Here is a 12,104-nt window from a genome sequence, read left to right on the forward strand (position 1 = left end):
AACTGGACTGGTTCGTTTATAAAACGTTGAATCAGGATTACAATATCATTTTCAAGTAAAATTATTCTCAGTGGCAATTCACGTTTTTATTCGAATGATCATGAAAGCAGTACAAGTATTACTATGACGTATATAATTAATTTAAATGTTTTATACATTTTATTTAATATTGAATATATGTTATTAAGATTCACCCAGCCACATTGATGGAGGTATTAATCTGTAAAGTTGCTGAAGTGTAAAAATGCACAGTCATCCAAATAATCATGAACTTGGGTAGCCTACATGAAATTACGATAAATTAAAACTGATATTAAAACACAATAGAATGTGTAAAAGCAGCCATATGTACCTTTATATGGCCAATAGGGCTTTATTTAAACGTTTTTTGTTGATTTTTTATTTTTTATTATTGGCTTTATTTAAATGTTTTTCCACGCTATGACGTAATTACGTTGCAAAAACAGTTTTTGAACGGTTCAATGAAACGAACCGTTCGAAAGAACCGATTTGCGGGAATGACTTCCCATAACTAGACTCGTCAACCGGAGTTCAAGATGGCGATCAGCGAGCAGCTATCGCAACTAATCGATCATTAATATACCATATCAGTCCTCATATTATAAGAAGCTTTACTCGTTATGTCAGTATTCCACGTCGCCTTCTTATACCGTCGTAAATCAGTGGATATCCGACACTAGTGTATAGATAGAGACTTTGTGTGTTTTTTTCTTACGTCAAATAGAAATAGTTGCTGATCAGGTTTATGAAACTATTTGGAATGATTGGGAAGTTTTCATTAGTTTGGAGGTCATCATGTCGCTAAGAGAGTTGAAAGTATGCCTTCTTGGGGTAAGATTTATATTCACTTTTTACGACTCGACGTTGCTATTATGGATTGCAGTTTTGGTGCAATATTTTTTGTTTTTATTTATCTTTTGATGATCAATCATATCTGTGTTATTGTATGCTATAACTTGCAATAAAGTGTGTCAGTGGTTTTACCTATTGTGCAAGCTTTGGGGATTTCTTAAGTATTACAGTAACATTTGTGGGATGATGACGTATTTAACCACCCATTCAGAAGTGGATGATAAATGTCTAGAGAGAGTTTAAAAAAATTGTTCAGTAGATACATATAGGCCGGGTGTATTTACTGCTTAAGGACTTCTTTGGACAATTTTTGCACTATTACCTATATTTACACATATATTGACAATAAATGTGTCCTTTTAGTCATGTGATTTGTAAACGGGTAGTTAACATGACGTCAAGCAGAATCTGGCAGTGTGGCATTCTACACTGCATATAAAAGTTTTTTTTTTCTAATTATAATGATTGTTTTATTATATTCAAAGTTAAACCATGTAATATTATCAGAACATTTGACAAAAAACATATATATTCATTTTTAATTGTATTTTTTTATTATGGAAAACTACATCAAAAGTGAATTATGTGTTTAATTAGAAACTATATATATGTATTTGTATATATATATATATATGTGTGTGTGTGTGTGTGATTTATTATGTGATTTTTATCTTATGTCCTAGGATACAGGAGTTGGAAAGTCAAGTATCGTGTGGAGGTTTGTGGAGGATAGTTTTGATCCCAACATTAATCCCACAATTGGGTAAGCTTACTGCAAAACATGCTTACTGGGAGGTCCGTCAAGCTGACTGTGATGCACTGTAAAATAAGAAAAAAACCTGCAAGTTTTGAAGGATTTGCACATAGCAAAACATAGCAAGCCGTGACACGCACTGAAATAGAAGATGTTTCAGGCAAAACAAATTGATACTTACTGTGTTGAAATGTCCTCTGGATTAGAGTCAGAAAGCATTGTATAAAAAAAAAAAAACTTGATGGATTATTTGCTTTAACAATGTTACGATAAAAATTCAATCTCTTAAATAAGAAAACAAGATCAGTTAACCAGCATCTGGGACTTCCCTGTTGGTGCTGAGAAGTCTGAATTTAATACAGATTATCTTTCCTTTAAAGGTGCCTTGTGTAAAAAAATCAATTCAAAATCCACATATTCCATACCAGATGGGGGCAGTATACCTCCAGAAAGTTGGCCTACTCTAGTCTGTTTTTTAGTTTCGGGTTGTTAATCTTCTAAAACCGTCAAATCGTCCGCTTTGTCCCACCAAAGCCTATTTTGATCGGTGAGTGATGTAGAATAGAATGACTGCTGCGCTTGACAGGGCTTATAACGAGCAGAGAGAGAGAGCGCCCCGGCCGCGCGCGCGCACTCTCACGTCTTCAAACAACACGAGCGCAGTCCTCCTGCTCTCTCTCTCCCTCGCGCATATTAATCAAATCAATTGACACGATCGTAAGACCGCAGTTCATTTGGAGATTTTTAGAGATTAGAGACTCAATGAAATCATCTCAACACTAAATTATAAAGGCCGGTCTCATATAGACGCTATTGACAGGTTCAAGTACGCCCACAAGCCGTGCGAGTTATTCGTGTATTGGAGTTTGGCTGGTGGTTATGTATGTTGCCCGCATACCGCCTCCCATGGCCGAAACTGGTATTATGACACCGGCCGGGCCGGGGCTAGTAATTTAGCATGCTAATTCAGGTTTATATCTCGGCAGCACTATAACTTGTCATTTTTTTAATGACATCATTGCATTTATTTCTTCTCATTCTTTTGATACGTGTAGCTCATTTGTTGCATATTTTTACCTCAATTTTTACATATGGCACCTTTAAGTGATTTAATATCCAGCATTGATTGTATAATGCAAGTTGCATCACAGTGTGTTAAAGATTTAAAGGGATACTCCACCAGTTTTTCTTATTAAACTATGTTATTCCCTTAACTAAGACGAGTTGATACATACCTCTCTCGTCTCAGTGCGTGCACTATATCGCTCTGTATTGCCGCAAAACTATGTTAGCACCTAGCTTAGCCCATGCATTAAATATGGGCCAAGCAGAGAAGCGACCAAACACTTCCACGTTTTCCCTATGTAAACACAGTTACTCGAGTAGTGTAACTTGACCTGGGCTGGTGACACAAAATAAACCGTTGCGCTTTTCTAAGCGTTTAAAATTGATGACTATATTGTATGGCGGAATACCATAACAAGTGCTTTTGAGCACTTCGACTTGGCGCAATAATATCTTCACTCGTGAAAAGTCCTAATGTATTCTAGTCCTAATGTAAGTCCTAATGTGAAAATATAATGTATTCTTTAGGCTATGTGTAATTTAAATTTATGTGTAATTTATCCTTCAAATCATTTAATTTCAGCCTTTAATAGTGATGCACCAACTGGGGTTCCCTGTATAGTTTACTGCATTAGTTGAGAGATATTTTATTCTTGAGGAAATTTGTACCTGTACCTGAATTTTTACCTGAGAGGCCCCAATTAATCAACATTAAACCTTATTGAATTTCAAGGTTGTGAATCAAAATAGAATCAAATCGTGAAATGTGTGTCAATTCCCAGCCCTAAAAAATATGGTTGCATATTGTTGTCTCAACCAATTCTAACTGATGTTTCAATGCATAACAGAAAACCTGATTTTTAAGTTGACAGGGGCATAACAACACATATAAAGAACATAAAACAATTTGTGTGTATCTGCACCTGGCAAGACACTTGTAAACTTTCTAAAGATGTCTATAAGTAGGTCCACGTGACATCTACACATTTTCTTATATTGTAAAAAAAAATATATTAAACAAAGCGTAGAGTCTTATTGGCAGCTAAATGCATTGTAAAATTTGCCAAAATAATTAATAGATGAGATTTGCAGATGTCTCAGATTCCATGCAGACCTATTTGTATAGTGTGTGCTAAAAATTATTATTGATCATGTGCATTTTATTTTCAGGGCATCATTTATGACAAAGACTGTGCAGTACCAAAATGAGCTTCACAAATTCCTGATATGGGACACAGCAGGACAAGAAAGGGTAAACACAGCAACAATCATCACTACACACACACACACACACACTTGGGTGACAAACAAGCTGTTTCACTTTTTGTTTTTGCAGTGTCTTTATAGTTCAGACAGAGGGCAGTATTGCATGCACTTCTCTTACTATAATGCAGGCATACATTTGAGCGAGAGAGAGTTTAATGTCATTCGAAAGGGGCTGGTTTTCTTCGTATAGCTAGATACGCTCTTCTCCCCCAAAATGTTCTACATTAGGAGAGACAGCTGAAGTGTACAGATGACATCTCAAATTTTGAGATGTTTATCACCACACACAATTTGACGGCAGTCTTGAGGGTGTTTGGAATATGATCTCCTCTCATGTTTGTCTGTGATGTTATGTGAAGCTAAATGTAGAATGCCAAGCGGCCCACACAAGCTGTTAGAAAATATAGTATCATACCAAGGGCCAGATTTACTAACAGCTTGTGCCAGTGCAAACCCTCTTTTGCTGTTAAAAAACTACTGTCAGGATTTACTAAAGACACGCAGTGAAAAATTTGCGCTGAAAAGGCGTATACAGGGTTCATTTTGCAGCTGAACTTATTGCATATGCATTTGTTCGATTTTCCCTTTCAGATGCAAAATTTATGGGAGAAGAGTTTTTAAATGAATCACGCAAGGTTATTTACTGAGGTATGCGCTATATATTCTGCACTACTTGGTTAAATGTAACAAATTTGTGGGGTTTGTCACATTCAGTTCTTTGTTCAAAATATAGACAAGGCCACATATTTCCAATCTTCACTCATATTGTTTTGCTGATATTATAATTTATAGCAAAAATAAAATCTGTCTTAGATATTTGGCTCCCATTGCTTATGAAGGTCTGAGCATATGGGAAAGTCTGACTTATCGAGCCTCTTTACCCTCATCTGGACCTGTTTAGCGCTTTGATGTATTCCCACCGGTAAAGATGGTGCAAGTTCATCATCGTGGCCTATGAGTGGTTAAAGAGGTCAAGTTTTCTCTGTTCAGGATGCTCCAGAGCCTGATGGGATGAAATGTTAGGCCTTGTCAGAGATAAGAGTTTGAGAAAAACAGCTGAAGCCAAAATCTGTCTCTCTTCCTTCCTCCCTCTTAGTGGAAGGGCTCTTTCTTCTTTCTTTTCTAACTTCAAGCTCTATTGTGATTTTGTGAAGAGAAGACCGTTCTGTCCACAGTTTCCTGTACTCCGCCGGGAGCTGTGATCGGGCTTTTCACTGGCTGTCAAGCAAGCTCTTGATTAGATAATTATCCGGCACATTGCTTTTTAGAACAGCATTGTTGAAACATGGCTTGTTTTGATTTAGAGGCTTTGGAGGGGGATTACATTGATCAAAAGTTATCGTAAAGACTTTTACATTATTACAAAAAATGTATTTCAAATAAATAATTATAATAAATATTCTTTGAGCACCAAATCAGGATATTAGAATGATTTCTGAAGGATCATGTGACTGAAGACTGGTGTAAAGATGCTGAAAATTCAGCTTTGCCATCACAGGAATAAATTACATTTTAAAACACATTAAAATGACTGTATTTTTTATCAAATAAATGCAGCCTTGGTAAGCATAAGAAACTTATTTTAAAAACCTTATATAATGTTTATCGACCCCAAACTTTGAACAGTTGAATTTAAAATGGGCGAAAAGAAACTCCATATTATAGCTTGTAAAGTGATTTCACGAGGTCTTTAAAGTTGAATAGTCTTAACGGCAAGAGACATTTGAAGAGGTAGTGAGTGACTGGAGGAAGTTGGATGAGAGAAAATCCAGGAGGAGAGTTGGAGAGGGACCACACAGTCTGGAATCCTGGGATATGTCTAAGGAGACATCCTGCAATTTTAGTCCAAAGCTCTTCCTTGTGCAGCAAATTTAGCCAAAAACAGCTATAAATGTTAGAAACCGTGTCAGTCAAACTTGATTTACTAATTTTATTGGCAAAAAAAGATGGATTAAGCATTACTCTGACCTGTTGTCTTAACTAAAATCCAATTTGTATTCAGCATTTTTATAAATTAAATAATAAACTTTGTATAAATTAATTTGTAGAGTATAATTGTTAAATAATTGATCTCACTTAGTACTGATTCATTGATCAGCAAAACCAGTTGAGCACCTCAAGCTTTAGGGTCCAAGTGGTTTTGTGTAAAATTATGTAAAATGATGCATTTTGCTGCATTCACTTTTATTGATGGTAAACTGTTAGCAGCTCATGTTGTTAATGAGCACAAACATGTTAATGTGCACCAATTTGGAGCTCATAACCTTTATTTGCCTAAAAATACTTTAATTTCTAAACTCTATATTTGATTATTAGATTATTTCACAAGCTAGCTCACACCTAAACTTTAGAAAGTATGTATAAAAAAAAAACTGCCAGGGTTTCTCATCATGTCTTCTCTATCTACCCTCTCTCTTAATCATTCATTTTATAATGCACTTTTCCGCTCTTTTAGGTTTTTTTTTCAGTGGAATGGCATACTGGATCCAGCTTGTTTTTATTAATCAGAGGCTTTTTTTGTCTATTTTTGATGACCGGGGTCAAACAAACCAACTATGCTATTTTATAATGATTAAAAGCTAACAACTTCTGACACGTTGCGCTCATCTTTCCCCTGATGGCTCCCACATGTGTTGATATGCCTTTCCTTGCAGTTCCTCTACTCAAGCTCCCTTGGCATGTCCGTCTGAAACACAATTCTCCTTTAGGTTTTAACGGTGGCTCACTTCTAGGGTTTTTCACCATGGGTTTCCCTAACCGCTGCCTGTTTGTTCAGTTTGAAAGGAACAAGTTGGAATAACATGCGTTTTGTGTGTGTGTGTGTTTGAGCCATCCTTTTAATTCAGCATGAAACTCGAAGGAGACCTCCGCCAAAGCGTACAAATTCTTTTAAAGCTCTGAAAATAAGCATATGCAGGTTGAGATTGGCCACTCGGCCCCTAAGAAGGGATGTTGGGTTGTTATCAGTGATGACTAAGTCTTTTTTTTTTTTAAGTTTCGGCCATTATTTTTCTCTGACATCTGCATGTTATCTGTTTCGCTCTTAGTTTCGTGCCCTGGCTCCCATGTACTACAGGGGCTCTGCTGCAGCTATCATTGTGTATGACATCACTAAAGAGGTAATGAAACATTTCTTCATTATTACTACACAAATCTTTCTGCTGGTAAAGCTATTAAAGGCATAGTTCACCCAAAAATGAAAGTTCTGTCATCATCTACTCAACTTCATGTCACTCGACCTACGTAAGATCTTTTTTTTTCCATGGAACACTAAAGGAGTTATGGGCTGTGGTAAGACTTTCAGTGAGTAGCGGGTTAAATGTCAGTCTGTTCCTCACACAACGCTATCGTATGGCTTTAGAAGACTTGAAATTTAGTGCACAAGTCATATAGACTACTTTTGTTGTGTTTTTGTGTGCTTTCATTCATGTTCAATGAATGGAAGACAGTCTGCTAGGTGACTCCTTTTGTTTTCAACAGGTTTCGAGCAAACATGAGGGACAGTAGATGACATAAAAGTTTGCTTGTCATTGCTTGTCTTGAAGATCTCTTCATCTCTCACTTAGGAATCATTCCAGACGTTGAAGAACTGGGTGAAGGAGCTTCGCCAGCACGGACCACCCAACATAGTGGTGGCTATCGCTGGCAACAAATGTGATCTCTCTGATGCCAGGTGAATTCCAGCGTCCTTGCCACTAAAGACTTCACATCCTGTCATCTCTATTCAGCTTGAAGGGATGCACCCGCAATGGCTGTCAACTCAATTTGACGTCGGGAAAAGACCCACATATTTGCTGTCAACTTGTCTCGACTCATTGAAAACAAGCTCGCACACGTACCGTTACCATAAGCATAACTTGTGATGAAAAAGAAATCCACTCTTCAGCGGTCTGTAATTTATCTTTCCACTTTAAATTGCTTCACTCTTCCCACAGGTCCAATGATATGTCTTGGTTCACCATTGCTTTCTTTGGCAGTGTTAGTCAGCTGTCATTGTGGTTGTATTTTACTTCTCGAAACCACAAAAACCGAGACATTGAATCTGAGGAATAGCGTTCGCACCGCAAGCCATTCAGGCAATAAATATCAGGGAAAATTCTTGCAATTGTTCTGTCTGGCACATAAAGCTTAGATATTTCTTTTTCTAGCACAAGTGGTGCTGTTCTCTGTGATCCACAGCCGTCATTGTTTCTTTATATATCTTTTGCTTCAAGTTTAAGAGGTTTGCTCCAAATGTAAAAAAAAAAAAAAAATCTGTTGCTTTCAAACACTGTCATCATGGAAATGTACTTGCTGATAACATTACCCCTACTTGTAGATCTTAATAGTATTCTTAAATTATATTAATTAAAAGCATAACTAAAAGCATTAATTTTACTCATACTTGAGGTTAGATCATTTATTAGATGTGCGATTTTTCACTTGGTGGAGAAAGCGGGAAAAATAGTCTTTCACTTTCACCACATATATCTATAGGGCTAGTATGCAACCAGTCAGAACACCCTAGCAACCAGTCAGAACACCTTAGCAACCACCCACAACACCTTAGCATGGTGCCAGTGACTTGCACAAGCAACCAACAAAAATCGAGTTGATCGAAATGTTTAAAGAAAACATCACTGTCTTGGCGGTTTATCTAAGAGAGCAAAGCGTCAATGGAAAATTGATCCATTGTCAGTGTGACCGGCCTGATATGTGTAGCACGGGTGCAATCTGATCAGCACCTGTGATCAGGTGACAGGTGCACAGAGAAGTTTACCTCCAACATGCTGCCCGGTGCTAGTTCTACACCACCATCACAAAAAAAATAAATGCATGAGTTTTACAAGGTTCATCCCACTCAGATAATCTCTCACTCAGCCACGGTATCTGTTTAAATCCTTCTAGTCTCAAATATCAATAATAATAGTAATAACATTTACTTGAGAGTTTTGAAAATATCAGAATTCTTCATTTATGAAACTGATTACTGATTAGTGTGGTATTAGTTGTAATACTGCAATTGCTACTGCTCTGTTTTACTTACATTTGTTACTCCACTCTCTAATTTCACCCATTTTCTGTTGCTTTGTCCTTTTGTTTTCCAGAGAGGTTTCAGAGAAAGAGGCCAAGGACTATGCTGACTCCATTCATGCCATATTTGTTGAAACCAGTGCCAAAAATGCCATTAACATCAATGAAGTCTTCATTCAAATAAGTGAGTATAATATTAACTAGTCATCACCGGTGCATTGTGTCATTAACAAGGCCAATTTAACAAACGATCTAGAAGCACTCATTCAGAGCCCTGTGATTTTAAATGTTATCATCTTCTCTAGATTGAGCTTGATCACAGGCAGGTTTAGTTTTAATAAATGCTGTTTATTGCAACACTATTTATTATTAAAATGATAATGAATGCATGATCTATAATTGATCCTGATGGTGGTGAGAATAGTGCTTCTGTGGATACTTGTTCTCGCCACTTGGACCCAGGGCAGTGGATGGGTTACAGTGGATACAGATCTTTTACCATGGATCTTGGCAGTTGCCCCGTCAAGGAGCAGGCGTGACACCATGCTTGTGACTTTTGTACAGACACTGAAATGGCTAATCATTTTTGCTTTTTTTTCCCTCATGCTTATTTTTATTGTCAATTGCTACGTTTACATGGACCCCAATAATCCGGACTAGTAGCACAGTCAGAATGAAAAAGTAAAATGTAACCACGTCAGAATAGCCTGGGCAAATCCGATTAAAATTTTATTCGGATTGTATGTGGTGGTTTGAACATTTTGTAATCCGATTGAGATGACATGTAAACACTTGATCGGATTGAAACCTGGAACTGGAAAGTACTGCGCATGGTCAGTGACGTAGAAATGGCATAATGACGTATGATGCACGGAATGAGCTGTTGTTGTTGTTGAATAAAGTGTCATGATAGTGACTGTTGTGTCATTCTAAAATTCTCCTTCCACTCATCGTCTTGGAAGTGGAGCAGGACAACGTCCCACCAGTCCTTGTTTCAGACTCTCATCCACAGTCGCCATGTTTTGGGCGGGGAAAGGGGCGTTTTTACTGCTTAATAAGCAGCACGGCACAACGGTTCATGTGCTCGCTTCCCCTAATTAGGACCCGAAATACATAAATACTAGGTCTACTCTTTAAAACAAAGAAAAGATGCAATATAGAAGAATTGTTAGTATGCCCAAACAGCGGGAAACTATATTTGTGCAGTGTGAGCATGTCAAAAAATCAATTCCGATTTAAAGCTTGTGACATAAAACTATTAATGCATTTAAGAAAAGATATAAGTTAAACATTATGGAAAAGTATAGAACACTAGAACATTAGAAAAGTAAGCAAAAGTGGATGCATAATATAATTTTGATTGTTGAAGTTTAAGTTCTGTGCTTACATGTTATCGTTTTTGGTATAAGAGAAACCGTAAAATTGTGTCATCTTTGGACATAGTGTTTTTGTTTTAAAAGGGGTTAGGCAAAATAAGTCTTGACTTCAGCCTAAACCCCTTCGGTCAGGTATTATTTAGCATTTAAATTCCTAGGTACTCATTTTGTATTTATCTTTCTAATGTATTTAAATTTTCTTTCCTTTCTCTATTTGTTTCATTGTTTTATGTTTTTTCATTGTATTATGTACAGGATTTTGACCTAAGATTTAATTGTTCAAAATGACCGAAGAAAATAACTAACTAACTAACTAACTAACATATTAACTCGCACATTAACATGATCACTTTATTTAGCATTCATGTAAACACTAAGATCGGATTTATCAATCAGAATGAATTCATTCTGACTGAAACAAAAGGTCTTCATGTAAACGTAGCTAATGTCATTATGCTCCTTTTAATTTTTATTTCATTTCCTTTATAGGTCAAAGGATCCCAGTTATAGATGCAGATGGGTCTGCGGTCAAGGGCTTCAAACTTCGTCGTCAACCATCAGAGTCGACCAGGGAACGCACTTGCTGCTGACGCAGTCGTAAACAGTTTGGCCAGATCCTCTCCAGCCTCAGTTTCTTTCTATTAGTAAACAAGGAGAATAGCAAATGAAGAATGTGATGTTACAGGGGAAGTTACGTAACTTCCTTTTGGAGCCAAATAAGAAGTTCTGTTAATAATGGAATGAGATTTATTGTCTGAATCCCGATGCAATGGTCACTTCTTTGAAAAAAGACGCTCTTCAGCCCCCGTTCAAATGTCCTTGGGGATCCATTTCTGTTCTAGATCACTGCCCAAAGTCAGACAGCAAAGAAAACACCTGCTTAACAGATCAGATACTCTCTCTCTCTCTCTCTCTCTCTCTCTCTCTCTCTCTCTCTCTCTCTCTCTCTCTCTCTCTCTCTCTCTCTCTCTCTCTCTCTCTCTCTCTCTCTCTCTCTCTCTCTCTCTCACACTCACACTCACACTCACACTCACACTCACACTCACACTCGCTCTCTCTCGTTCATTCTTGCAAAACCCTCTGCCAAACTCTATGAAGGTTTCAAGTAAAGCTATTGTCTGTCCGTCTGTACATTTGAAGAGTCTCAGCACTCCAAATGCAAGCAACACAGCTTTCTTGTCTCACTATTTTTGCACATCTTTGATATATATGATAAAAATAAAAATAAATATATAAATGGGCGAATCTCATGAAACCTGTCATAAACATATCCAGGTCACATTGCACTCAAATCAAATGAAAAATAAAACCTGAAATTATATTGTGCAAGTCAATTTAAAGTCTGTTGTTAGGACTATTTTTTAATGCTCCTAAAAATAGACCTCAGTATATTTTTCTTGTGATTTTGGGGGTAAAATGTGACATGAGATTGACTCAAACCCATATTTAATATTTACTATTATAGAAATATCAGTGTTGTATTCCTGTTGCATAGGATATAAACTGTCTTTCCTATATTTCGAATAGGAAAAAATAAAATTGAGTACAGATAGAGATAATACAGATTGAATACAGATAAAGATAACTCTGGGATTTTATGGTTCAATGATAATAAGCATTAACAAGAGATATCTGAGCCTTGGCCATTTTGAGATGAGTTTATGAAGTTATATTTAAAGTTATATATGAAGAATGTGCCAAATCTTTGCAATTTTGTAGTCCTGTACACTTTTTGTGACATAGTAACGGTCCAGTAG

At 36.8% G+C, this 12,104-nt stretch overlaps 1 protein-coding gene across 1 annotated transcript; it reads left to right on the forward strand.

Moving 5' to 3' along the window:
- The first annotated feature begins 549 nt into the window (after positions 1-549).
- Positions 550-11,317, forward strand: rab22a (RAB22A, member RAS oncogene family). The gene is made up of 7 exons (XM_056270523.1): positions 550-852; positions 1,557-1,636; positions 3,863-3,944; positions 7,006-7,077; positions 7,525-7,631; positions 9,046-9,155; positions 10,837-11,317. The coding sequence occupies exons 1-7, from the start codon at positions 817-819 to the stop codon at positions 10,935-10,937; spliced, it is 588 nt and encodes a 195-aa protein (XP_056126498.1). The 5' UTR covers positions 550-816; the 3' UTR covers positions 10,938-11,317.
- The last annotated feature ends 787 nt before the right edge of the window (positions 11,318-12,104 follow it).

Source organism: Rhinichthys klamathensis, unplaced genomic scaffold (assembly GCF_029890125.1).
Source record: "Rhinichthys klamathensis goyatoka isolate OS25496 unplaced genomic scaffold, OSU_Roscu_1.1 h1tg000303l_1, whole genome shotgun sequence".
Lineage (NCBI taxonomy): Eukaryota > Metazoa > Chordata > Actinopteri > Cypriniformes > Leuciscidae > Rhinichthys > Rhinichthys klamathensis.

Bases quoted from the DNA above. Each gene is read 5' to 3' on its own strand.
- rab22a (XM_056270523.1), top strand. From the start codon at position 817: ATGTCGCTAAGAGAGTTGAAAGTATGCCTTCTTGGG. The intron at 1,637-3,862 runs GTAAGCTTACTG...TTTTATTTTCAG, and splicing joins AACATTAATCCCACAATTGG to GGCATCATTTATGACAAAGA. The intron at 7,632-9,045 runs GTGAATTCCAGC...TTTGTTTTCCAG, and splicing joins TGTGATCTCTCTGATGCCAG to AGAGGTTTCAGAGAAAGAGG.